The 27,057-nt window shown below is 46.0% G+C and overlaps 2 protein-coding genes across 4 annotated transcripts in view; one reads left to right on the top strand and one right to left on the bottom strand.

Moving 5' to 3' along the window:
* The window catches only part of CC2D1A (coiled-coil and C2 domain containing 1A), a 46,006-nt gene extending 43,483 nt beyond the window's left edge, over positions 1-2,523 (top strand). Inside the window, exon 30 of the mRNA XM_033174076.1 lies at positions 378-2,523. Within this exon, the coding sequence (XP_033029967.1) occupies positions 378-398 (21 nt within the window). The 3' untranslated portion in view covers positions 399-2,523. The remainder of the gene's footprint in view (positions 1-377) is intronic.
* Positions 2,385-22,556, bottom strand: PODNL1 (podocan like 1). 3 transcript variants are annotated; one of them, XM_033174078.1, is made up of 11 exons: positions 22,459-22,556; positions 19,847-20,098; positions 19,118-19,211; positions 18,626-18,690; positions 16,357-16,466; positions 15,490-15,646; positions 14,294-14,409; positions 13,460-14,117; positions 11,490-11,638; positions 5,322-5,490; positions 2,385-3,660 (listed from the first exon to the last, which is right to left on the bottom strand). In XM_033174078.1, the coding sequence occupies exons 1-10, from the start codon at positions 22,459-22,461 to the stop codon at positions 5,340-5,342; spliced, it is 1,755 nt and encodes a 584-aa protein (XP_033029969.1). In that variant the 5' UTR covers positions 22,462-22,556; the 3' UTR covers positions 2,385-3,660; positions 5,322-5,339. The 3 variants fall into 3 exon arrangements, 2 of the variants coding, with proteins under 2 accessions (XP_033029969.1, XP_033029970.1); XM_033174079.1 differs by having other exon boundaries at positions 19,847-20,095; XR_004428065.1 differs by lacking the exon at positions 2,385-3,660 and having other exon boundaries at positions 5,359-5,490; positions 11,490-11,595.
* Between the last annotated feature and the right edge of the window lie 4,501 nt (positions 22,557-27,057).

The following is a 27,057-nucleotide window of genomic DNA, read 5'->3' as shown; positions in this document are numbered from 1 at the left end:
CTTTCCTCCAAGCAGCTCTGGGTGGCAGCTTATGATGATTAATTAGACTTATTCGCTGCTTGTTACTCAACAGTATGCAGCTTTGCTTTCTTTTTCTGTCGCCCACCCTGGAAATTTGATTAGAGGGCAATCTATAAATGTCCAGAATCAATAAATGGTGCTCTTGGTGCCAAGGCTGGGGGTCCTGTGGTCTTCCAGGTGTTGCTGGCCTACAACTCCCGCCATCCCTGACTGTTGGCCCTGCTGGCCAGGTGCTGGGAGCCCAACAGCACCTGGAGGGCTGCCGCAGGTTCCCCTTCCCTGGCTTGTGCTCTTCCTTTTCCTGAAAGAGGCCATGGTGGCAGAAGCACTGACTGGCAAACCCATTTGCCTTCCAGCTGCAGAAGTTTCGCAAATGAAGAAAGCGGCGGAAATGTGAAAGTCTTGGAATCACCGGGTCAAGCAACTGCTCTCTTCCTACGTGGCCTTTTCCCTGCTGCAGGAGAACGGGGGTTTGGAGAGCAGGGTGGGGAGGGCTCCATGTATGCTGATGGACCGTCAATGCTGCAAGGCACCTCTGGCAGTGGGCTCTTTCTAGCCTTCACTGGGTAAATAAGAATGAGTAGAGACTCTCTTAGTTTCTCCATCAGTGGGGCAGATCATGCTAGCTGGAGACAATTCGTGTGACAGTTGCCTTGGCACTCTGTCCTCTGGCTCAGCCCAGACTCCCCAAGGTCCTTAATGAGCCACTTTCTCAGCAGAGAGAAGGGAAAGAATCCCCCCCTCCCTCTTTGTTCTCCCAGCTGTTCTAGCGGCAGCTGCTGGGTGCATCCTCATTTACAGCTTGAAACAGGTTTCTTTCCAATGACTCCCCACCACATAGTAACCTGGGAATGATATTTTTGAGAGAGTGCTGAGTAGACAAGCCCCTTGATGGAACTTCGGTGCCCAGAGTTCTTTGGTCCAGAGTTATTGTGTCAACTTGCAGCTCTCTTAAACTTGCAGTGCAGATATGCTCAGAGTGTCTTGCTCCTCAGCCCCAAAGATGAGAGGGCCCCACAGTATCCAACATACACCGAGTTGACTCATTTAGGAATTTGGCACCCTCTAGTATATCCCCCAGCCTATGTGGTCTGCACTCAGCTCACTGCCCCCTTTGCTGCCCCTCCACTCCTTCAACACCAATGTTCCTTTGCACCAGGCACTTTGCACCTACACCTCTCTGAGCTCTGCTTGTTTGCCCTTCTGTGGGTTTATTTCTTTGGGGGCAGTAGAGAGCTAATAGCTCGCTGCTTTTAACTGACCTGATCCCTCCTGAGTGGCCAAGAGGACCTAGCAGGATGCTCGTGTGACGCCTTGCTTGCCGGCTCCTGTGAGAACCCAGCCTCTGAACCTACCTCGGGTTCCTTCAGATGCCTATGGCGGAAGACCCTGCAAAGGGAGAATCCTGCTTAACCAGCATCTGCCCCTGCTATCTGTGCAGCCCATTTCCAAGTAAGAAAAATGACTGAGCTCAACGACTGTTGCTGGGTCTTGATCTCTGCTTTTTTAAATTATCGTTGCAATTAATGTTACTGCCTTTGGGCTGCCAAAGGAAGAAACACGGGGCTGAGACTACCTGTCCCTGCTAGAGAACAGCATAAGAGACTGCTGAGGGAGACTTCCCCTTCCCTTTGACCTCCAAAGAACATAGAAGAGGCTTCCGTCCCCCAGCAGCGGCCTGTTGACAACTGGGTTGCTCAAGCACCAGCTCTGTTCTGGTGCGCAAAGACTTGCGGGACACAGTCCATTGGCTGCAGCCTCCAGCAGCTTGGAGCAGGGCTTGTGCTGGCCCCTGGCCCAGACCATGTGTCATTTCTGGTGGGGGGTGGCGATAAGTAATTGCCAATTTCTTGGCATGCTGGATGGAGTATCCCGCATCCTCTCTGTAGTCCCTGCAGTTGGGGGAGGCATGCTGCTGTAGCCTGTGGGGTGTAGCCACTGGGGCACATAGGTGTGGCCTTGTGGGGGGGGTCTGGGCTCCCCTTGGGCAGCTGGAAATGTGATCTTTTATGGAAATGTTCTGTTTCCTATATTAGGTTAAAGACGTTTTAAAGGGTAAGAAATTAACTCAGGGTTGCTGCTGCTCAGGATGGATGAGGTGACGAGCTGCGGGTTAGATCTTGCACTGTCGCCCCCGCCCCTGCCCATTCCTTTTTAAACCAAAATTTAACTTCTCCTGTCCCTGGACAGAGAAACGATAAAGGGAAACAAATGCTCTAGGCAGCCTTTCTTTCCTAACCCCATTCTTACCACCCCCTCTTTGTTATTAGGGAAATCAGATTTTTATACAAGTGCCTACCTCCATGGTTGTTGCTCAGCCAGAGGCGTTGAAAGCCAATGCTAAAAACCAGAGGCCGTGACTCTGACTGTGTTACGGCTTTTATTTTATGCTTGGAGTGACATAAATATATAAAGTTTTTAGGGTGGGGGGAGTTCTAAAAAACCTCTGTAAAAAAGACGTACTGGAATCTTGCACCAATAATAAACCTTGTTGAAACCTCATTTTCTTCTGGGTTGTGTTGATTGGGTCATCTGGGCAATGAGACGGTCATTCATGTGGAATCTTGCAAGTCATCCCTCTTCTCACTTCAAACTGAAACATCTCTTGCTTCCCAGCAATCTGCAAGTAAGGTGCAAACTGCCCCCCCCAAAAAAAAGCCCTTGCACAATCCACTAAGCTAACATTAGTTTCAAGTGAAATGAGATGGTGTGGAGGAGAGAGAGAGGAGGGTGGCCTTGAAAAGCAGGTAGATGTTAGCTTTCAGGATGAATAAAGTCTTACCCGGTTCCCTACATGGATTCCCTCTTGTTCCAGCTGTGACTCATGATCCTAGCTAGGGTGATGTTGCCTGGCCTTTCTACAGGGGAAACCAAAGGCTTGTGATGAATCTGGGCTCAAAACCCAGTTTCTTAACTATGGAGCCTCCCCATCCCATGTTGTCTTGAGATTTACTCAAACATTTGCCCATGTGGGGCATGCAGAAACTGCCCGCTGGTTCTGTGTGATGGATTCTATTCATCTCCTCCCTTGCGAAGAAGAGCTGGACCGGTGCTGGGGCTTGTGTCATGCAAGAAACAACTTTGCATTTACTCTAAGGGATAAACTTCGTTGTCTAGATTAGGTAACATCTCTGTCACCCAACAGGGATGGTTTGGGTGCACCTGTTTGAGGAGCAACGCAGAAGAAGGAATAGAACATAGGTGCCCTGGCAGATGCTTGTGTTGTCCTAAGCAACTCTGTTTCCAAATAACGGGAGCCAAGCAGGGGCACGCAAATACCTTTAGCTAGCCTTGACTGCCTCTTTGGTCCCAGTCCATGGAGACCAGCTTAGCCAGTGCCATTGCTTAGCCCTAGGCTAAACACAGGTCCATTGAAGATCAGGCTCCATAAGTCGCTAGAATTGGAGAAATCTTGTATCTTCATCTTGTCTCTCTCAACCTGAGAAGCTGTAGCTGAGCCCTGCACCTTAGAGAAGCAGATGGCATACTGTAGAGGCTCTGCTCCATGCAACTGGCTGAGGGTGGAAGGGCAAACACTGGGCAGTGCAAACCTCTCCAGAAGGCTGCAGGTGGGCTGAGCCATCCTGGTAGAGATGCCTGAGGACACACAGCAGTAGAAAAGAAGCGTAGGATGGTGATCTGCAAAAGAAAGAGGTTCTGTCAGCTGGATCTGACACCCCCCAGAAGATGACCATTTTCATAATGACAGTGGGGACATCATGTAGCTAAGATACTAAAAGCAAGTCCTCTTTTTAAAAGTGAGTGCACACAAAATTGTCATCTAGTCATTCCTATTTCATGTTTTCCTTTGGTTCTTCTGTCTTTTCTCAGAACACAGAAAGACTGACTTTTTCAGAACAGAAGAGTAGCACATTCTCCACAGGTGTCGATGATGCCTTTAGAGCAGGGGTAGGCAACCTAAGGCCCGTGGGCCAGATGCGGCCCAATCGCCTTCTCAATCCGGCCCGTGGGCAGTCCAGGAATCGGCGTGTTTTTACATGAGTAGAATGTCCTTTTATTTAAAATGCATCTCTGGGTTATTTGTGGGGCCTGCCTGGTGTTTTTACATGAGTAGAATGTGTCCTTTTATTTAAAATGCATCTCAGGTTATTTGTGGGGCATAGGAATTCGTTCATTGTTTTTTCTTTCAAAATATAGTCTGGCCCAGCACATGGTCTGAGGGATGGTGTACCGGCCCACAGCTGGAAAAGGTTGCTGACCCCTGCTTTAGAGTTACTCTTCTGGACAATGATCACAGCTGTGGACACATTTTTCTTATTGCTTTTGTGGTGGTCACCATTTTATGATCAACAAAACTGATACAGTCATACCTCCGCGAATGTCCCCCCCCCTTCGATCGTCCATTTCAATGGACGTCAACAGCAAACCTGGAAGTACTGGAACAGGTTACTTCCGGGTTTGCCGCTTTGTGCATGTGCAGAAGCGCTAAACCGCTCCATGCGCAGAGCGATGCTCTGTCAAGCGTCTCTTTCGTAGAGCGTCCAGGGCTGCAGAACAGATCCTGGACACTCAACGAGGTACCACTGTATTTTAATTATAGGAGCTTTTTATGAAGGAAGTACAGTATAGCACTATAACATAGTTTTATTGTCATACTGTGTCATCATCTTGTTTGGCAATCACTCGTAACCGAGTAAGATTGTCTTCCATGAACACGGTCTTAACAGTGAGTCCGTAAGTGACTGTGAAGGCCAATTCTGGATCAACACGTCCTTCCACTGTGGGGACATAGGTTTCTGGGTGGGAGTTGATCACAGTGACAGTTTGCCAAATGTGCGTTCCTCTTAGCTCACTTCTCCCTTTTGTCCTGAGTTGTGTAATATTGCTATAACACCACAGTGAATTAGCATTTTAGTGTGTGACGTTCTAGCACTTTAAAAATATCCCAGAAAAGTTTTTTTTAGCAAAAGTTCAATTTTTTAATATAAAAGTGGAGTCACAAAATGGTGCCCAACCCAAACACTATAATGAATGTGTGCTGAGTGGCAGATGGCTTCACCTGCAGCAGTTACACTGCACCCACTGGTCTTGATGGAAAATAGTGGGCTATACCTGTTTCTAACCACTTGCTCCTGCAGAAGCCAAACTAATGTTCCAGCCCTTGTGCAGTTCAGCACAGAGCTTGTGTTAGTCACACAAATATAGCAGATGTGTAATACCTGTACAAGTTTTTGTTTGGAGAGCTTCGGCTCACTACGTTCTTAGTGGTCAACAGTCCCAGCAAAAACTAGAGTGACTTAGTTTATGACTGAACACTTCTCCGCAGCTCAAAGGCTAACCTGTTCTAGGCAACCTCCTTAGGTACCCATCTGGGTGCGGACCCAGTGCCCAGCTTGCAGCAGAGAGATGGTGATAGGTTCTGGATTCCCAGTAGTGTCTACTACCTCCAGCAGTTTCAGGTCTGCAAATGCAGCTTCCGACACGTTGGCTGCCAACAAACGGTTGGATCTAGAAAACAAAGGAGGATTTGTGTGTGAAACGGGGAAAGCTCTGATATGTGAAGTGTTTGTTTTAAAAAAAAAAAAAACAGTTCCTGGAACTTTGAAAAAGCTCCAGAGGATGGGTTTAATTCAAAGGAGTCAGAAATGTGATTCTGTCACAGCACAACCCCTATATGCATGTTTATTAGGAAGCAAGGCACCAACTTGACTGCAAATGTGTACAGCCTTAACATTGTCTGTAGTAGTAGTATTTGCTTTTCTCGATTGCCATCCATTTTCTGTTAAATGACCTTTCCAGCTGATGGACTTCTTAAATTAAAATACAGCTTGTAACTTTTATTCTTTTTAATGAATTTGCTGGTTTACAAAAGTTCTGAAATGCAAACAGGGCTTTGAGTTTGATGAATTCTGGTCCAAATTTATTTTGAAAGTGCGTGCATATCCAGTAAACTAAATACGTATTCATTCATGTTGTTTTAAAGCATGTTTTTCTTTCCTTGTGACATTTCCATGCTGCCCCAGATTGTAAAGTTCTCCGGGTGCTTTATAGATAGATCTTCCTTGTCATGTCACCAATCAACCAACTGCAGCTGTGACTGGACAGCTTCTTCTCCAAACAAGGAACTGGTTTTCCCTGAGCAGAGTCCAGGAGCCTGCCCAGCAGCATCACCACTCTAATTAGGTACCCCTGTATCTAAATTTACTTAATGAAATCTGTAACCAAGATCTAGATAAACTCGTTATCTTCTGTTCAGAGTTTTGATTCATGTCAGCAAGCAGCATAGTATTTGTGGGAGCAGGGAGGGGGAGAGGAAAGGGCCATCACTAAACAGAGAAAGCAACACCTATTATGGTAGACGCAATGAAAGGTTTACTGCTTAATCATGAGTAAACATTTATTTTCCAATGCAGACTGGATTGTGTTTCTTTTATGCATTTTGGATTCCCATTTTGGATTTTTATTTTGTGAACCGCCCTACAATCTTTGGATGAAGGATGATAGGCAAATCTAATAAATAAGAATATAAAATCTCTGATCAACGACCTATGAAATACCGCATTTTTCGCTCCATAGCACGCTCCGGACCATAGAGCGCACCTCGTTTTTAGAGGAGGAAACAAGGGGGAAAAAAATATTTTTTCTGGTTTTCCTCCTCTAAAACCCATGTGTTGTTTTTTTAAGAATCAGCTCACAGTTTTGCAGCTTTTTTTGCAAAGGGAAAAGCCCTGCTTTTTTGAGGATCAGTTCAGATTTGTGCAGCTTTTGCAAAGGGGGAAAAGCATTGCTTACAAACCAGTAAGCACCAGTACAAACCAGTATGCACCAGCAAGTAATAGGAAGCAAGAGGAAAGCGAACCAGTACAAACCAGTAAGCTTACTAACTTACTCAAACTTACTTACTCAAAGTTACTAACTTATGCAAACTTACTAACTTACGCAAACTTACTAACATACCCAAACTTGCTAACTTACGCAAACTTGCTAACTTACGCAAACATACTAACTTACGCAAACTTACTAACATACGCAAACTTACTTATGCAAACTTACGCAAACTTGCTAACTTACGCAAACTTGCTAACTTACGCAAACTTACTAACTTACGCAAACTTACTAACTAACTCAAACTTACGCAAACTTGCTAACTTACGCAAACTTACTAACTTACGCAAACTTGCTAACTTACGCAAACTTGCTAACTTACGCAAACTTACTAACTTACGCAAACATACTAACTTACAAAAAACTTACGCAAACTTACTAACTTACGCAAACTTACTAACTTACGCAAACTTACTAACTTACGCAAACATACTAACTTACGCAAACTTACTAACTTACGCAAACATACTAACTTACGCAAACTTACTAACTTACGCAAACTTACTAACTTACGTAAACATACTAACTTAGGCAAACTTACTAACTTACGCAAACATACTAACTTACGCAAACTTACTAACTTACGCTAACTTACTAACTTACGCAAACATACTAACTTACGCAAACATACTAACTTACGCAAACATACTAACTTACTTACTAACTTACGCAAACTTACTAACTTACGCAAACTTACTAACATACGCAAACATACTAACTTACGCAAACTTACTAACTTATGCTAACTTACTAACTTACGCAAACATACTAACTTACGCAAACATACTAACTTACGCAAACATACTAACTTACTTACTAACTTACGCAAACATAATAACTTATGCAAACTTACTAACTTACGCAAACTTACTAACTTACGCAAACTTACTAACTTACGCAAACTTACTCTAACTTACTAACTTACGCAAACTTACTCAAACTTACTAACTTACTCAAAGTTACTAACTTACGCAAACTTACTAACTTACGCAAACATACTAACTTACGCAAACTTACTAACTTACGCAAACATACTAACTTACGCAAACTTACTAACTTACGCAACGTTACTAACTTACGCAAACATACTAACTTACGCAAACATACTAACTTACGCAAACTTACTAACTTACGCAAACATACTAACTTACGCACTTACTAACTTACGCAAACATACTAACTTACGCAAACATACTAACTTACGCAAACTTACTAACTTACTTACTAACTTACGCAAACATACTAACTTACGCAAACATACTAACTTACACAAACATACTAACTTACGCAAACTTACTAACTTACTAAAACTTGCTAACTTACACAAACATACTAACTTACGCAAACTTACTAACTTACTAAAACTTGCTAACTTACACAAACATACTAACTTACGCAAACTTACTAACTTACGCAAACTTACCAACTTACGCAAACATACTAACTTACGCAAACTTACTAACTTACGCAAACTTACTAACTTACGCAAACTTACTAACTTATGCAAACGTACTAACTTACGCAAACATACTAACTTACGCAAACTTACTAACTTACGCAAACTTACTAACTTACGCAAACTTACTAACTTACGCAAACATACTAACTTATGCAAACTTACTCTAACTTACTAACTTACTCAAACTTACTCAAACTTACTAACTTACTCAAAGTTACTAACTTACGCAAACTTACTAACTTACGCAAACTTACTAACTTACGCAAACATACTAACTTACGCAAACTTACTAACTTACGCAAACTTACTAACTTACACAAACTTACGCAAACTTACGCAAACTTACGCAAACTTACTAACTTACGCAAACTTACTAACTTACGCAAACTTACGCAAACTTACTAACTTACGCAAACTTACTAACTTACGCAAACTTACTAACTTACGCAAACTTACTAACTTACGCAAACTTACGCAAACTTACTAACTTACGCAAACTTACTAACTTACGCAAACTTACGCAAACTTACTAACTTACGCAAACATACTAACTTACGCACTTACTAACTTACGCAAACATACTAACTTACGCAAACATACTAACTTACGCAAACTTACTAACTTACTTACTAACTTACGCAACGTTACTAACTTACGCAAACATACTAACTTACGCAAACATACTAACTTACACAAACACTAACTTACGCAAACATACTAACTTACGCAAACTTACTAACTTACACAGTTACTAACTTACGCAAACATACTAACTTACGCAAACATACTAACTTACGCAAACTTACTAACTTACGCAAACATACTAACTTACGCAAACTTACTAACTTACGCAAACTTACTAACTTACTAAAACTTACTAACTTACACAAACATACTAACTTACGCAAACTTACTAACTTACGCAAACCTACTAACTTACGCAAACATACTAACTTACGCAAACTTACTAACTTACTTACTAACTTACGCAAACTTACTAACTTACGCAAACTTACTAACTTACGCAAACATACTAACTTACGCAAACTTACTAACTTACGCAAACATAATAACTTACGCAAACTTACTAACTTACGCAAACATACTAACTTACGCAAACTTACTCTAACTTACTAACTTACTCAAACTTACTCAAACTTACTAACTTACTCAAAGTTACTAACTTACGCAAACTTACTAACTTACGCAAACTTACTAACTTACGCAAACATACTAACTTACGCAAACTTACTAACTTACGCAAACATACTAACTTACGCAAACTTACTAACTTACTTACTAACTTACGCAAACTTACTAACTTACGCAAACATACTAACTTACGCAAACTTACTAACTTACGCAAACATACTAACTTACGCAAACTTACTAACTTACTTACTAACTTACACAAACTTACTAACTTACTCAAACTTACTAACATACTCAAACTTACTAACTTACGCAAACTTACTAACTTACTAAAACTTACTTACTAACTTAGTAAAACTTACTCTCTGCTCCTGCCAACCTAGCAGTTCGAAAGCACATCAAAGTGCAAGTAGATAAATAGTTACCGCTCCAGCAGGAAGGTAAATGGCGTTTCGTGCGCTGCTCTGGTTGGCCAGAAGCGGCTTTGTCATGCTCGGCCAATAAAGCGAGATGAGTGCCGCAGCCCCAGAGTCGGCCGTGACTGGACCTAATGGTCAGGGGTCCCTTTACCTTTATAATCATAGTACAGTATGAGTATCATAACTAACTGCTGAGTCCAACTGCATTTTATTGGGGTTTTTTACAACTACTTTTCCATCTAGTTCCAGACACAATTTTTAGGTTCACTATTTCTGTTTTTGTTTGTTAGTAAATGATTGAATGTTACAGTGAATGTCCAACATCTGGTGAAATCTACAAATGCACAGGTACACAGATATACAGACAGGTATCAGTTAGTGAGGGGGTGGGGGAGAGAGATGAAATGTCCTACCACCCACTTGCTTTGGGGATATTTTAAGCTAATCTATGTATGATGCTCTCAGTCACATAGAAGTTTGTCCCAAATGTTTTATCATCCTCTTTTGAAGATGGTTATAGTGAAGGTGAATATGAGATTCTCAGCCTCCTGCAAAAACTCAAGATGCAAGTCTTGGAAAGGAAGTAAAATTTTCAGGGTTAGAGGATGGAGTATCAGTGGCCCTCTCCATGAATAACAAATCAGAATTAATGTGCAAAATTGCAGAATAAATTGTGCAAAGTAATTTGTTTAATTCAAGCAGGTACTCGTAACTTTTCTTGGCTTGCATTTCTGCAGATTTTAAGTGTAGACTAAATGTGCAAAGTTTAAAGAAATCAGCCCTGAGTGCTCACTGGAAGGGCAGATCCTGAAGCTGAGGCTCCAGTACTTTGGCCACCTCATAAGAAGAGAAGACTCCCTAGAAAAGACCCTGATGTTGGGAAAGATGGAGGACACAAGGAGAAGGAGACGACAGAGGAGGAGATGGTTGGACAGTGTTCTCGGAGTGACTGGCATGAGTTTGGCCAAACTGCGGGAGGCAGTGGAGGATAGGGGTGCCTGGCGTACTCTGGTCCATGGGGTCACGAAGAGTCAGACACGATTGAACGACTGAACAACAACAACAACAACAACAACAACAACAACAACAACAACAACAACAACAACAACAAAAATGTGCAAAGAAGAAGAAGAAGAAGAAGAAGAGTTTGGATTTGATATCCCGCTTTTTACTACCCGAAGGAGTCTCAAAGCGGCTAACATTCTCCTTTCCCTTCCTCCCCCACAACAAACACTCTGTGAGGTGAGTGGGGCTGAGAGACTTCAGAGAAGTGTGACTAGCCCAAGGTCACCCAGCAGCTGCATGTGGAGGAGTGGAGACGCGAACCCGGTTCCCCAGATAACGAGTCTGCCGCTCCTAACCACTACACCAAACTGGCATCAAACAAGACAGGCATGGCGTTTTGTTTGATGCATTCCACCTTTAGAATATAGACAACAGCAATTCAGACCCCTGGATGACATTGTATTTTAAAGCACAACACACACACACACACACGTACCCTTCCTCCTTTATGAGCAGTGGGCATGTAGTGAAATCTCCATACCTGAGTGTCTATCCAAACTCTTGTAGTCAATTGTCATTTCCCTTACCTGAGAGTGATGACACGGATGTTGGGTGCTGTGAGGAAGGCCTCAGCCATAATGACAGCAATCCTGTTATGCTGCAGGTATAGATACTCTAGTGATTCTGGTAGGTCTGGTGGAACATAGGACAGCTCATTATAGCTCAGATCCAGTAGCTGGGAAAGCAAAACCAATAAAATGTTGAAGTCCCAGAGATTCCTGCCAGATCTGGAGCATCATTAAGGACAGCAGGTGCTGGACGTAGGCAGATCTGTCTTGAGTTGTGGGTGACAACAACACAATCATTTGGTTTTCTATACACACCACTGAAATCAGCTGGAGTGGCATAAGAGCACTGTAACCCTAAGTGGGCCAGTGCAGGAGAACAACTTGTGGATAGTTCCCCTTAGGGCTCAAACATAGGTCCATGCTTCTGGCATCCAAATGCTTTAAGCAGGATTTGTAGGAGCCATACTCTTGCCTGTGTTCCGAGTGTTACTAAAACAACAAATGAAAGAGAATGGGCTTATCCATACTTTCATTTCCTTGGCTCTTTCCAGGCATCGTCCGCCCTTTAAATCTCCATGTCTGAGCACCCTTCTTTTTTGCTCCAGAGCTTTCACTGCGAAAACCTGTTCTTTAAAGCTCAGTCAGGGCAAATGGCAATCCGTGGAGACCCTGAACTGACATTTGCTCTGATTGAGCGCTAAAGAGCATGTTTTCGCAGAGAAAGCACAGGGTTGTGTAAAATAAAACTGCCCAGATAGAGAGCTTTTAAGCGTGGACCTGTGCCTGGAAAGTGCAGGGCAAAAGGTAAGTGTGAATAATCCCAGAGTCCAGTATCTGGGAGCAGGAGCTCACATTAGCGGGAAAACGAAGTCACTATAGAAACATGCTGAATTTTGAGTACTTTTAAGCAGGGGCTTGAGGAGTAACAGAGCACATGCAATTATTACATTGCAGCGAATCCAGGTTTTAGGCATATTCTGAGGGAAATAAATCCCATGTTTCTCCAGGGAAAAGCCATCAGAGGAGACCAACATCTGCTGTTGTGCGTGTGTTGGCAAAACTCACTTTGCACAGCACAAAACTGGTTTTGCAGAGGAATTAAATAATTCCTTTGCTGGTTCCGTCGGAGGCATCCTGCTCATAAGGCCCCCCCCCATCCATCGCCAACATACAATATTCAGTGGGAGAACTTGCATCATCTGTGTATGGAGAGTCCTCTTCGTGGTCATGGTTAATAGTTGTCATCCTACATGAATTTGTCTAATCCCTTTGCAAAGTGCGAAGTCGTTGCCATGGCTTGTGCCAGTGCATCCTGCAAATTTGTCTTGCGTTGTGTGAAGAAGCACTTTCTTTAGTCTGCCCTGAACTGACAGCAATTCAACTTCTTTAAAGGTAAGGTAAAGGTACCCCTGACCATTAGGTCCAGTCACGGACGACTCTGGGGTTGCTGCACTCATATCGCTTTACTGGCTGAGGGAGCCGGCGTTTGTCCGCAGACAGCTTCCTGGTTATGTAGCCAGCATGACTAAGCTACTTCTGGCGAACCAGAGCAGCGCACGGATACGCCGTTTACCTTTCTGCCAGAGCGGTACCTATTTATCTACTTGCACTTGACGTGCTTTCGAACTGCTAGGTGGGCAGGAGCAGGGACCGAACAACAGGAGCTCACCCCGTCGCAGGGATTCGAACGGCGACCTTCTGATTGGCAAGCCCTAGGCTCTGTGGTTTAGACCACAGCACCACCCAAATTCTAGGAGAAAAATATGCTTTCCTTAGTAGCTAAGGACAAAGGACCTGCCTTACTCTTGTTCCCACTTTTCCCAGGATGACTCTTGGTTTCCATGCAGATCTCCCCATGCCCAGATTAGCAAAAGACCCAGCCCAGAGACAGTTTTACTGTGGAGCCTTAGTTGTGTTATTGCTATCCTAAAACCAGCTTCTGAGCCACTGGAGCACACAGAAGGGCACCTGCCTGCTGACAGCCTCACCTTGAGCCCATGCAGCTCCTGCCAAGTTCCTGGGTAGATGCCGTTGATCCTCAAGCGGTTGTGGGACAGGTGTAGCTCCTTGAGCATCGTGAGGTTGACCAGCCGCTCTGGAGAAAGGGAGTTGAGCTGGTTTTTCTGAAGATTGAGGACCTGGAGGCTGGAGGGGAGCCCCGCTGGCAGGAGCGTGAGCTGGTTGCCCGAAATGTCCAGGGTCTCCAGGCGCCTCAGTTTGCGGAAGGCCAGGCGATGGATGTGGGCGCTGTAGAGATGGTTGTAGCTGAGATTGAGCTCGACCAAGGCGTAGGTGGCCGCAAAGTCCTGCAGCCCAATGTGCGCAATCTGGTTGTGCAACAGCATGAGGGAACGGACCCTCCGCGGAAGTCCGGGCGGGACATGCTCCAGCCGGTTGTTGTATATGTGCAGCGTGTGCAGGGAGCGAAGGCGTGCGAAGGCCTCGGGGTGGACTCCCGATGCTGTCAGGGCGTTGCTCTGCAGCAGGAGGTACTGGAGGCCCCGCACGCGGCTCAGGCGCTCGGGGGGCAGGTGGCTCAGGTGGTTCCGGCCCAGGTGCAGGATTGCAATGTTTGGGGGGAGGCCGGCAGGCACCTGCGTCAGGTTGTTGTTGGAAAGATCTAAGTACTCCAGGCTCTTCAGCCGGCTGTAGAGAAGCAAGAGCTGAACATTAGGAGACTCGCCAAAGCAGCATCCATTCTCCTGTGGTCTTCCAGTTCCCCAGAGCTGGCCACGGGAAACCCGGCAGCTCTGGCTCTTGATTTTGCCACTCATACCATACCCACCAGGGGAGCCCCATTAAAAACAAAACAAAACAGTCACCTGAAGGTGGAGGGGTCAAGGCCATCACTGGACAGGTTGTTGTTCTGCAGGTAGAGCTCCCGGAGGCGCCACTGGCTGCTCAAGGCCCCTTTTGGGATGCGGGAGATGCGGTTATTCTGCAAAGTAGAGCCTAGTGGTTAAGGAGGATCCCCTCCACTGCCCTCACCCCACCAGCCTAGGCATTGGGGTGTGAATAGATGCTAAGAGAGGAGATATCGTTCCTTCCTCACATTTGTGAGTTCAGCAGAGTGGCACCCCTTTGCAGCTTAAAGGGGAAGCTTAGATAAGCTAGTTTTAGCCTTTTATTTTAAGCAGTCCAGGATGCTATAAGGCAGACTGGATTCTCCTGGTATTTCCCCATTTCCTCCCCGTTAAAATAACAATCACACCAACTGTAAAAATAACATTTGCTCACTTAGAATACTTGTTGAAGAGTGACAGATACAGCAGCTATGTTCACGGGAGGCTTAAAATGGTAATTCAGTTACAAAGACATACTTAAGTCTAGCTCAAAATGGAGACTGAGCTGGAGCTCAGACTTAGCAGATGTTCTCACGTTGCTGGCATGCTGGAAAGAGGAACAGAGTGTGCCCAGGCAGGTAGGAAAATATTTAACTATGCCATCCCCCTGTCAGGGCACAGTGGGAGTATATTTCCCCACAATTAAGATTTCCTGGACATAGAAAACCATTATATCAGGGAGCAGAGATTTGCCCTTTTCTATGTGTAGGGAGTTGTGTGTGAAGTTTTTGTTGGGCTTTTGTTTTTGTTTTGTAGGGAAGTAAAACACACACACCTTATTGAGTAAAACTAAAAAACCAACTATTTGGGGGCAGGCCAGTGGTAGAGTAAATGTGAGTAAATGCCATTGAACTAAGTGGGATCCCCCCCCCAATAAACATCTGTGAGATTAAGGGCAAGCGTCTTTGAAAACGTTCTAAATGAGCATAAAACAATCCAATTCCACAACTGGTGGGTCTTGGCGCTGAAGAGTCAGGAGATCAAGGGCTCTGGTTCAGTACCCCAACTTTCCTGTCCTAACTGCTGGGCCCCATTCTCCTTGAGCTAAATTCTGGGGCTCCCGACTCCTCTCCTCTCCCTCAGCTCCCTAGTTCATGGGTGGGCTCTGTTCTCTTGACTGCTTTAAGCAAGCCTCTGCTTCTATACCATCCAGGTGGGAAATCTCGGCTGCCAACCTGTAAGTGGAGGCGGACGATGGCACAGGGCAAGTTCTGGGGCACGTAAGTGAGCAGGTTGCTGGAGAGGATGAGGGTGCTCACGGCATCAGAGCCATTGAAGGCATCAAAGGGCAGACCTGTGTTGTTCAGCTGGTTATTGTGCATATAAACAGACCTGTGGGGGGGAAAGGTAAGGGACAGGTTAGGAGTGCCGCCTCGTGGGCTGGCATCATTGAGTCCTAGGGGCAGCGCCCCATCCTGGATCCAAATGCTATCCCCTGAGCTTGACACAGGGTTGGTGACCCTGAAGGAAGAGCACCTTCTTTTCCTAAAGCAAAGTCATGCTGCAATCCTTGGCCTCTATAATGGGGCAAGCCTGATTCACATACAGGTTTGTAACAGTATACCTGCATCTAAGGAGTCTGTAAGAACCCTCCCACCTCCAATTTTATTTTGATATAAGACAGCTGTTTGTGGCTTTCAGGCTGGATAAAGGTTGGGGAGGCAGGGGAGAGGATAGCTGCTTCACCCTTTCCCTGCCAACCATCTGTGTGCTCTCTCCAAGCTCTTTTCCTCCCTCTAGGTCACCCTGCTGGCACCCCGCCCTCAAGTGAGAAATAAGTAGCCTGATGCAAGGGGAGCAGTACAGGGTGCCTCTGAGCAGATGCAGAGTGCCTTTCTTCCTCGTTTCATAACCTCAGTGAGCCTCTTGAGCAGAGAGTGTGGCTTCTAGCTGCCTCTGATTTTCAGAAACTAAAGTATAACTTTCTCTCTTACTGGGATCCCTGTAGTAAGCAATATCATGCCAAAGGGTGTCTGCCAACACTCTGTGGTGCTGGTCTTGCTTATGTCAGAATGTGTACCAGTCTTCTGTCCCACTTTTACCTGAGGCCAGGTTTATGCCCAAAGGTAAATGGGTAGACACGAGTCAGGTGGTTTGCAGCAAGGTCCACGATCCGCAGAGTACTGGGTAGGAGCTGCGGCGCCACAGAAAGCTGGAAATAAAAAACACATAGACTCACAAATTGGTAAAGGCAGAAGGGACCCCAAGGGTTATCCAGGGCAACCCCCTGAGATGCAGAAAGATGTTGAACTGACCCCAGCTTCCTACATCCACACCCACCCACAGCCTGTTCAGAGGGGAAGCAGCCAGAAACATAGCAGCCTAAGAACTGGCCAACCAGGCCCAGCCACACATCAGCAGGAAGGTCCTTTCAGATTTCAAAGTGGTAGTAGAACATGCAGCCTGACTGCCTGCTCCATGGTAGACTCAAAGAGAAAATGCAAAACCACATGTTTTAAAACTGTGTGCCATAGTAAGAACAAGCTTCCCACATCCAGAAGTTGTTTCTCAACATTCCAATACCTTCTAGAGCAGGTTTCCCAAACGTGGGTCTCCAGCTGTTTTTGGACTACAGCTCCCATCATCCCTTGCTAGCAGGGCCAGTGGTCAGGGATGATGGGAATTGTAGTTGCCAAACAGCCGGAGGTTCAAGTTTGGGAAACCTTGCTGTCTAGAGTGAACAAGAAACAGGATGGGGCTACGCAAAGAGGAGCAGGCTTGATTCTCAAAGGTGCTGGGATACCAAGCATGATAAGCACCTCAGTGCTACCCTTGAGTGTACCCCCTTTGCTTCCTTTCCATGGAAGTGAATGGTTCCCATTATTCCCTCTCAATGGAACTCACTTTTGAGTGGACAGATTCAATCCCCTCCCCAGCCACGTGAGGGGCATTCAGCCTAACTTATCTTGTAAGGTGGTAGACTGGGATGTGCAGACAAACATATATGTACGTTTCCGAGCACAATTCAAAGTGTTGGTGCTGACCTTTAAACCCCTAAATGGCATCGGTCCTGTATACCTGAAGGAGCGTCTCCACCCCCCATCGTTCAGCCTGGACACTGAGATCCAGCACCGAGGGCCTTCTGGCAGTTCCCTCACTGCGAGAAGCAAAGCTACAGGGAACCAGGCAGAGGGCCTTCTCAGTAGTGGCGCCCGCCCTGTGGAGCACCCTCCCATCAGATGCCAAAGAGATAAACAACTACCTGACATTTAGAAAATACCTGAAGGCAGCCCTGTTTAGGGAAGTTTATTATTATTATTATTATTATATGCATGTTGTTTTTTATATTGTAAACTGATCCTCAGATGAAGGGCGGTATAGGAACTTAATTAATTATAATTATAATAATACAATATAATACACACACTGAATAATGAAGAGTCTTAACATGATTATCTTCACATGCTCTCCTAACTTTTTCAGTGAACCTACAAGACAATATAGAGCCAGTGTGGTGTAGTGGTTAAGAGCGGTAGACTCGTAATCTGGTGAACCGGGTTTGCGTCTCCACTCCTCCACATGCAGCTGCTGGGTGACCGTGAGCTAGTCACACTTTGAAGCTTCTCAGCCCCACTCACCTCACAGAGTGTTTGTTGTGGGGGAGGAAGGGAAAGGAGAACGTTAGCCGCTTTGAGACTCCTTCGGGTAGTGATAAAGCGGGATATCAAATCCAAACTCTATATTGAATTGTTCATGCACAGAACTTCTCTTACAGAGCTGATCACACGTATCTCAAAACATCCTTCCGTAAGGACTTGTGCACTCTTGGAGGGTGAATCTTGGATGCTGCTCTTAGTTCACGGAGGGCAAGATAAAAATGTAATAAATTATCCCCAATTACACCTCTTTTGAATGATCACTATTCTTACTTTGAATACTGTATATTGGAGCTTTGCACAGAAATGTCAGCGATGATGTCTTGCATTCTGTGACCCTTTTTCTCTATACCTAGGCATGTATTTTCTGGCCGCCCCTCCAGAATTTACTAATGTGTTTTTGTTCCCTCTCACAACATCTTGAAACTTCTCAGGCACATATCCACCAAAGATGGAAGCATTCTGAAAAAGATGGGCAGAAGGCAAGTGCCTGCTGGTGGCTGAGATTCTTGCAAATAATGCTGGACTGTATCAGGGAATACCACATAAATTTTCAGGGGACTCCAGCTCCCATCAGCCCCAGCCAGGAATGATGGGAACAGTAGTTCAGCAGCATATGGGGTGCAATACACTGGATACCCATCCCCTAGTGAATCCTACCATCAACAGAATTCAGTGGCTATGAAGATCAAACCCTTCCTAAAACACAACTCACCTTATTGTTGGCCAGGTAGATGTACTGAAGTGATTGCAGGGACTCAAAGGCTTCATCTGGGAGACCTTTAAAATGGGACAAATTAGAAAAAGGCAGATTTGGGATCCATGCCAAGCTGCTGGGTTAGCCTTGCTCCATGTCAGCATCCCCTCTACCGACTCTACCTACTAGATTTATACCCAAGCAGAAGCAGTGATGGTCTTGCAATCTCTTGCTGGGTCACGTGGAGCCAGCTCTGGATCTGAAGGGGGTTGCTAATTAACAGCTCCTTCATGTGGAGCACCGCAACTCCAAGGGACGGAAGGGCCAAAGACTGAGCATAAACCGTTTCCTTACAACAAATCAACCCATCCACTTCTCAAGGGAACAAGCATCTTTGGTCAATTAGGAGACAATTATTCATGTACTGGAGGGAGGGGCTGAGGGTCCCCTGAAAAGCTAGGAATCCTTCAGAATGCCAGGGAACGTCCTTGCTCTCTTGGGTCTGCTCACCTTCAGAGGTGATGTGGTTGTTGTGTAGATTGAGGGTTTTCAGGCCAGCCAGTCGGGACACCTCATTGTAGGGCAGCTCCTGCAACTGGTTGTTCTGCAGAAAGAAAACCAGCAGGTGGTCAGAATGAGTGGCAAGGCATTCACATGGACTCTGATCTGGCTAGCTTCTGATCTCCTGCAGTTCCATACTTCCTAGCCAAAAGAATGCCCATTGCAGAAAGTTAACTCTTTATTGTCAAAGATAACACTTGCTGTCGCTTCTACAGCTCTGGATACATCAATCTAGTGTCTAGGAAGCTATTCCCAGGTCCATACTCTATGGAGCAGTTGCAGCAACTAGGGACTGCTCCCCCTCCACCAATTAATTTCCCTTCCACTGACAGGCTGTGCACATGCAACTGGAGACTATGCCTATGTGGAAGCTGCCTCTGCTCTTCCCGCTTCAATTATCTCCTGGTTCTGGGAGACAGTGGTGCAGGAGAGGGTAGGGAAGCACCCAGCCCTTCCCTTGCCTGCCCCTTCCTCCAGCTCTGAAGCTAAGCTCCCCTTATCTCTGATTCTTGCCTCCTGGCTCATACAAGCCCCCACAAACCACTGCCCCCCCTCTCTCGAGTCAGACTCCAGCCCCCCTTCCCCCCCAGTGCACAGTCCTCAGCATCCTGCCAGCCCCTGACATACTCCCACTCAACAGGGCCACCCTCCAAATCTGCCCAGGATCCCCTCCGCCACCTGCAGCGAAAGATGCTGGATGCCTGCAGAGATATTGCTGGGGAAGATGTGCAGGTCAAGGCCACCACAGTCCACTGTCTCTTCTGCTGGGCAGGTGCAGTTGGCTGGGCAGCCAGGCACGTTCTGGGCTGGGATGCCTCCCATGGGCTGGGGTGTCGCCAGCAGCAGCTCGTCGTCATCAAGGCTGTCGAGCAGGAAGCTGTAAGGGATGCTCGCCAGCAGGAATAGTAGAAGACGGCCACTACCCAGCTGCTGGGGGCAGAGGTCAGGGCTAGTCAATAGGGGCTCTATACAACCATCCTGCGCATGCTTTTCTCTCAATGCTTCCCCTGTCTGCTTCACCAGGTAGGCCAGGAAGCCCCCCTTCTCTCCCCACCCCCATGATCCCCACTGGAAATGCAGACAGAGCCCCTTAAAAGTATGGAAATGCCTCCTTGATTTGGAGGGGGGAGCTGGAAGGCACAAGGGGGTGCTTGTCTCTTCCAGCGGGGAGCTAGGCGAAGAGTGTGCTGCATGGGAGACTAGAGAAGCACCGCATGGATGCAAAGTGAAATAAAACAGAGGGCAGCCTGTGTTGTAAATGTTTGGGTAGAGTTCCTGTGCATGGGGAAGGGTGTCAAAGATGTGTGTGGGCTCGTAAAGGGTTGCTAACTAGTGAAGGTGGGGGTGCCTACTCACAAACTACTGTGCAAACCAGTGGCTTTATTGGGCTAGCATTTATTGGGGGAAGAAAATTGCGAACAGTTTGAGCCTAACAAGCCTGAGTCTTAGAAAGCCAAAGAGCTGTGGAACGAGCAGGATGTGGCATTGTACATGGAGGGGGAAGCGGTGGGGGTGGGGGGGAGGATGGATGACTGGGAGCATTCAAAGGGTTCATCTGGCCTGAGGTTCCCTGGATGCTTTAAATCACTTCCCCACCCTCGTCTCAGCATGCCGCCACATTCAGGACAGGCCCAAGAAGTGGAAGAATCCGCATGTCATCATTTCCTATCAGTTAAGTCAATGCACAGCCCCATTAAAATGAATGGGAGCTGAACTTTGTGGTGCTGAAATGGGTTCAGGGCTGCCCATCAGAAAGCAGAGCTGCCCGGCAATCCACCTCCACCCCTAATCTGTGGCATTAATGAGCGCTTGATAGCACAACCAGTCACATGGGCTGGTAATATTTTCAGCAGCCCCTTAATCTGAGAGTTGTGGCCCAGAACCCTCTCTTCCTCTGGAGAGAGCCCTCGGCTTGCACTTCTGAGGTTGTACAGAGCAGCTGCTTTCAGAAGCAAGTAGTCTCAAGAGGCAGTGTGCCCCTGAATGCCAGTTGCTGGGCATCCCAAGCAGAGAGAACACTGTTCCATTCAGGTCCTGCCTGTGAGCTTCCCATAGGCATATGCTGGCCCAGACTAGCCTTTCTGTCTGATCCAGCAGGACTCATGTTTTTAACCATCTATGCTTGGTATTCTTCCCTCCACACAGATAATGCCAACTAAAAAAATTTGAAACCTATTGCCACAGGAATGCAGTGACTTTCCAAGGTGCTATAAGAATACACTAAACCAAGGAGAATGGATTTTAGGGATCATTCCCAAACAGCCCAGAAGGAGGGGAGGGGAAATGCTTTTCCAAATGGACCTTGAAAGGACACTGATTATCTGTATCCCTGTGGCCAATACTGGAGGGACCCAATGCCATTCCAGTGGCAATCTGGTACCTCTGGCCAGCTGGAAGGGCAGGAAGGCCAGTTTGCCCCAAGGACGAGGGGTTATGCCATTGGCAAGGTGCGCCTGGGTTTGCGTTCAGCTCCTTTGGGAATTCTTTCCAGCATTGTCTGTGTAAATCGATCTTGGGAACCATAGAAGTCTGCTCAAAGCAGGAAACAACCAGTCCTTGTCTCCTTACCACCGGACACCAGTCTGTCAAACAGAAGAGACAGAAGCTAGAAGCCCTTGGTTCTGAGCCAAGGAGTCTTGTCTGCTTGTTAGCTTTCGCTTTTATATTCAGAAAAAAAGAAGAAACAATATTTGGAAGTACGTTTCTCCTCCTTACCCTTCTTCCCGCGCCACACACTTTCTGTGTCTTAACATCATGCAGTAGTAGTAGTAGTAGTAGTAATAATAATAATAATAATAATAATAATAATAATAATAGAAACTCTCTTTTCCACGACAGAAAGGGCTGCACATGTAAATCATCATTATCATAATCAACAACCACCACCACAACCTGCCTGCTGTGCGGTTGTTAAAGACCGCAGGAGACAATGATTTTTCACCTCCTAGTCAGACCCAAACAGAAAGCATACCTGCAGCATCCGTTAATGCTGAATAACCCTAGGTTTCAGGCTGGACAACCGTTAACGCGCGCGGTGGCCCCTTTGCACCCAGGCGCACCATGCACACGACCTTTCCGACCCCGCGCGACACGGGTCCTAACTCCCCGGCATCCCAGGCGCCTCCCACGCAAAAGGGGCAACTCCCCCGCGCCCGCCTGGCGCCACCCGCCGGCGGACCTCCCTGCTCCTCGGCCCCTCCGAGTCGCCCCCTGCAGGCGCGCCCGGCCTCCGCGCTTCTTGGCGCCACGCGGGGGGAAAGCGGCGCCCGGGTCTCCGCTCGCTCGCTCACCATCGCCCTGCTTGGCTGGAGCCGCCTCTCCGCGGGAGGATGCCGCGGGTCGCGAATGGGATCCAGAGCCGCGCGGGGCGGCACCCCTTGCCCTCCCCGCTCGCCTTCCTTTTCCTTCTGAAACCAACCTCTTGTTGCGGAGGAGCCCAAGGAGCGCAAGGGGAAGGAACCGGGGGAAAGCCCTCCCCTTTCTTCCCCAAAGGCAACCGGGACGGACCTGTCGCCGCTATTTCTGCGTGGGAGTGGGGCGGAGGGTGGGGGGGAGAGAATTGTTACGTCTCTTTCTTGTTTTCCATCCGATCAAAGTTAAGACGTGCTATTGCATAACGCTGCCTCCGTGGAGAGAGGTGCGTGAGATGCCAGCGAGGCGCAACGCTTCAGGGGCCGATCAGCTGCGCCGCGCCCGCGGACTGACTGCTTTCTCCATATCTTTCTCCACCGCGCCCACCTTAGTCCTCGTATCTCCTCCAGTTAACCTGTCAGCAGCGGCACCCAGGAGTTTAGGGCTGGTCTTACTTTAATACATAAAACAAAACAAAATAAAAGAACAAACTTAGTTGGTCTCTAAGGTGCTACTGGAAGGAATTTTTTATTTTATTTTGTTTTGACTATGGCAGACCAACACGGCTACCTACTTCGCTACTTGTAACTTTAATACCTAAGAAAAACATGAGACTCTGCACAAGGAACAGTGTGCCTTGACCCTGCTCGGAGGTTTCCACCCTGCAGTGGTTTCAAGCAAAGGCCACTTGGCGACAGGTATCTGCCCTTACAAAGTGGCTGAGCAAAGTGCACAGAAGAGTCAAATATCAAATTTGCACTGTAAAAATTATGTCAGGAAAAGGTTAAGGATATTACATCAAAGGCATCAGCTGCAATCTGAATGACAAGCATTTGACCTTCAAAATGACTTTTTCACACAATTTATGATTCACTTATGCAATTTTCTGTCATGAGATGTGGGGTCGTCTTAGGCTTAGATACAAGAAGGTTAGACAAGTTTATGCAGACAACTTGTATGGTTTTATCAGCAGATATTAGTCATGATAGGTGCTTAGCGGCAGCATATATTTGAGCACTAGATGCCAGGGGATTAGTGAAGGGTAGGGCTGTTGCCTTCGTGCCCTGACAAGGGACTTCCTAGAAGCTGGCCACTGCTGGAAGCAGGATGTTAAAGGAGAAGAAACTGTGGTCTGACCCAGCAGGGCTGTATGCACTCCAGTCAACATCCCCTTAGAAAGACAACAGAACTCCACATGGTATACTAGAGTATGCAACAATAATGGGGAACCTGTGGCCATACAAATGTTGCTGGACTTATAACTGCAGACGACTTGGGTGTGTACAAGGTCTTTGAAACATCGAGAGGTTTTTTGTGATAGCCACATCACAGAATGTAATTCTGTGTATGTTCAGGCCACAACAGTTCTCTTTATTATTATGGTTTTTACAGTATTCTTTTCATTTAGGGAAGCTGGGTTCTGAGAAACACAGTGTGCAACTCAAAATGAGAAGCTTTATTGTTTAAGGCTTTGGACATCTTGCTGCATCCCAGCAGCAACATCTGAGTGGTGTTTTCATGATGGGACACACAATATAATTCTGGTATCCTCTGTAATTGGAATGGAATTGTTGAAAGTATTTGGAGGATGAAGGCTGTGAGGAGCAATGTAATACAATTCTTAGGTATGGACAGTGTCTAAAATATTAAAAGAGGTAACGGCTCTTGAACCATGAATTCTAGAGGGGTTATTCTTTGGGTCCCAAAGTTAAACAAGCATTGAGGCTTTCTGTTTTTCAGTGGACATCCATCTTGGCCAGTAGTAGGTTTTTGAGTTATGCAAAAAGGTTCTTCAGAGTAAAAACGAGCCTTGATCCAGTGTATGACAGGTGCAGGATTTGCTCATGAATGGATTCCCTTATCAGTCATAATGGCTCTTTCCCTGGCACATATGAGGGATGAGGATGATGCACCAGCCTTCCATTTCCCACAAGTGCTGAACACCCAATTATATGTGGGAAGGAGGGGGAAGATTAGGTTTATTGTGGCCTATGAGCCCTCTGTGCATAAACTGGATTAAGTCATATTAGTTCCATGGAAGTCTAAAGTCTACCATGCTAACAGGTTCCAAAATTGTGTGGTTTTTTTATCTTATCCAAGCAGGATGTTAATAAAGTTCTACTTTTAATACAACATAAAAAAAAGAAAGACAACATCTGTGCCGTTAACAAATGCACATATATAAGGAATTTTGGATTGTGCGGCAGTAGCAGCACCATCACAGAAAAAGCAAACTATAAAGTCACTTGCTTTGCCCCCAAAAGGAATACGGCATTCTACTCAGATTTGTGATGGTGCAATTTTAATAAAAACATCCTTGTCTGCCCATCACTTGTACCTACAGGCTTCTCATGTCCCCACTTTGGGGAGCCCTGAATTATGTAATGCAAGAGTTGGTAAACAAGAGCAGGTGGTTCTGGTTTTTCAGATTGTCATGCAAATTTATACAGCTCTGAAAGCAGATGCCAGGAATATTTCCAGTGGCTCTGGAATGGATCACTTGTAATTTCCCATATGTCGTTGGGATGAGATAGAGGAATTCTGTGAAGCCATGGACAAGGACTCACTTCACTTGGCCAAAAAAAAAGCTTCCAGATCTGGCCTATGTGTAAGGCTTAATTTGAACCAGGGCTGAGCCCAAGACACGTGCTTAATTTCAGCGCTTTATTTCAGACAGTAGAATTTGTTTCAAAATCTAGTTCTGGGTTTATCATTTTTCCTGGAACTAAATTTCTCTATTGCTGCAGACAGCTTGCCTCAATGTCTTGACTGCATACTTCCAGCCTACCAGATTTTCAGACATATAAGAATCTGATATGCAAAATTATCTAGGTTGGAGAAAAACAGAAGCGTTACAGGGCTGAACTTAACTTGGCAGCAAAAGGACACAGTTCTTTGTTTGAAAACTGCCAAACAGTAACATCTGACTAGCTGGCTTGAAAGCACTATTTATAGCTTCCTTTCCTGGCTTGGCTTAAGTGATGGATATATAAACACTTTTTTTGTTTATTGTTTTGTTATTGGTTCCCTCACCTCTTCCTTGTTATGTTTGCCAGCGTATTCAATTCTGTGCCAGGCTGGGGCACACAGCACAGGCAGGGCTCCATCTCCAGTTATGATGACACACCAAGGCACAGTCAGAGCCCAAGAAGTGCTGAGATAAATAAAAAGGGAATAAAAACAGGAGATTTTAACTCTGCCCTTGCAAAATCTGAGATACAAACAGTGCCATGCACTTCAGTGAAAAGCACATAGGGCAGAATTACTGGGTTGGCGTGCCCTCTTGTTATAAATGGTTTTTTTTCTAGACGACCTGTCATCAGACATTGCAAGGAAGTATACCACAATATAAAAGCTTACAAATATCTATATATATACAACATAAAAACATCAAGATGGAGGGCTGCCTCCTGAGCTCTGAGAATGTCATGGGAGGGCCCTGGGAGCTTCCCATGGTTCTCCTGCCTCACTTACCCAGCTTTGGGGTGGTGGTAAAAGGGCTCTGGGAGCTTCCCAGGGCCCTCCCATGACCGTCCCAGAGCCCAGTAAGCAAGGAAAACTTGCTGGGTGCACACATGGGGGAAGATATATAAATGGTTTCTCCGCTCTCCATTTATTTATTTATTTATTTCCCTCCACCCCACATAAGGGACGTGGGTGGCGCTGTGGTCTAAACCTCAGAGCCTAGGGCTTGCCGATCAGAAGGCTGCGACGCGGTGAGCTCCTGTTGTTCGGTCCCTGCTTCTGCCAACCTAGCAGTATGAAAGCACGCCAAAGTGCAAGTAGATAAATTGGTACCGCTCCGGTGGGAAGGTAAACGGTGTTTCCGTGTGCTGCTCTGGTTCGCCAGAAGCGGCTTAGTCATGCTGGCCACATGACCCGGAAGCTGTATGCTGGCTCCCTCGGCCAGTAAAGCGAGATGAGCGCCGCAACCCCAGAGTTGTCTGCGACTGGACCTAATGGTCAAGGGTCCCTTTACCTTTCACCCCACATAAGGTTGCAATGGCGTAAGTAAATTGAGCTCAAGTTGTGGGTTCACTGTATAGTTTTCTTAGGGACAAGTTATGTATTTTTGCTAGAAGTGTCATCCGGATTCAGTGATTTGTCAGTTTTAATTTTATCAAGAAGCCCTAGAACTTCATCTCTTGTCACTACTATTTGCCTCAATTCCTGAGACTCCCTTCTTGTGAAAGTTCAGGCCCAGGAATCTTCCCTATATCTTCTGCTGTGAAGACAGATGCAAAAAAATCCTTTAACACACCTTTTACTCCATTGTCATCTAAAGGTCCAACACCCCGCTCTAGCCAATCTCCTGCTACTAATGTATTTAAATGAATTTTTGTTGTTGGTCTTCTTCATGTTTTTGTTTAGCAATGTGCTCCCTGAATTCTTTTTTAGCATCCCTTAAGTGGGTTTTAAAAGCAGATTTTCCAGCCACACAAATTCTTTGTCAGACATCATGTCACACATGCACAGAGTGTCAAATGAACACGCAGTATGCTTTGCTTACACCTGTGGCAGTTTCTCCATAGAAGTTA

This window comes from Lacerta agilis, chromosome 16 (genome assembly GCF_009819535.1).
Source record: "Lacerta agilis isolate rLacAgi1 chromosome 16, rLacAgi1.pri, whole genome shotgun sequence".
Lineage (NCBI taxonomy): Eukaryota > Metazoa > Chordata > Lepidosauria > Squamata > Lacertidae > Lacerta > Lacerta agilis.
This window is presented reverse-complemented; position numbering and strand designations above follow the sequence as displayed.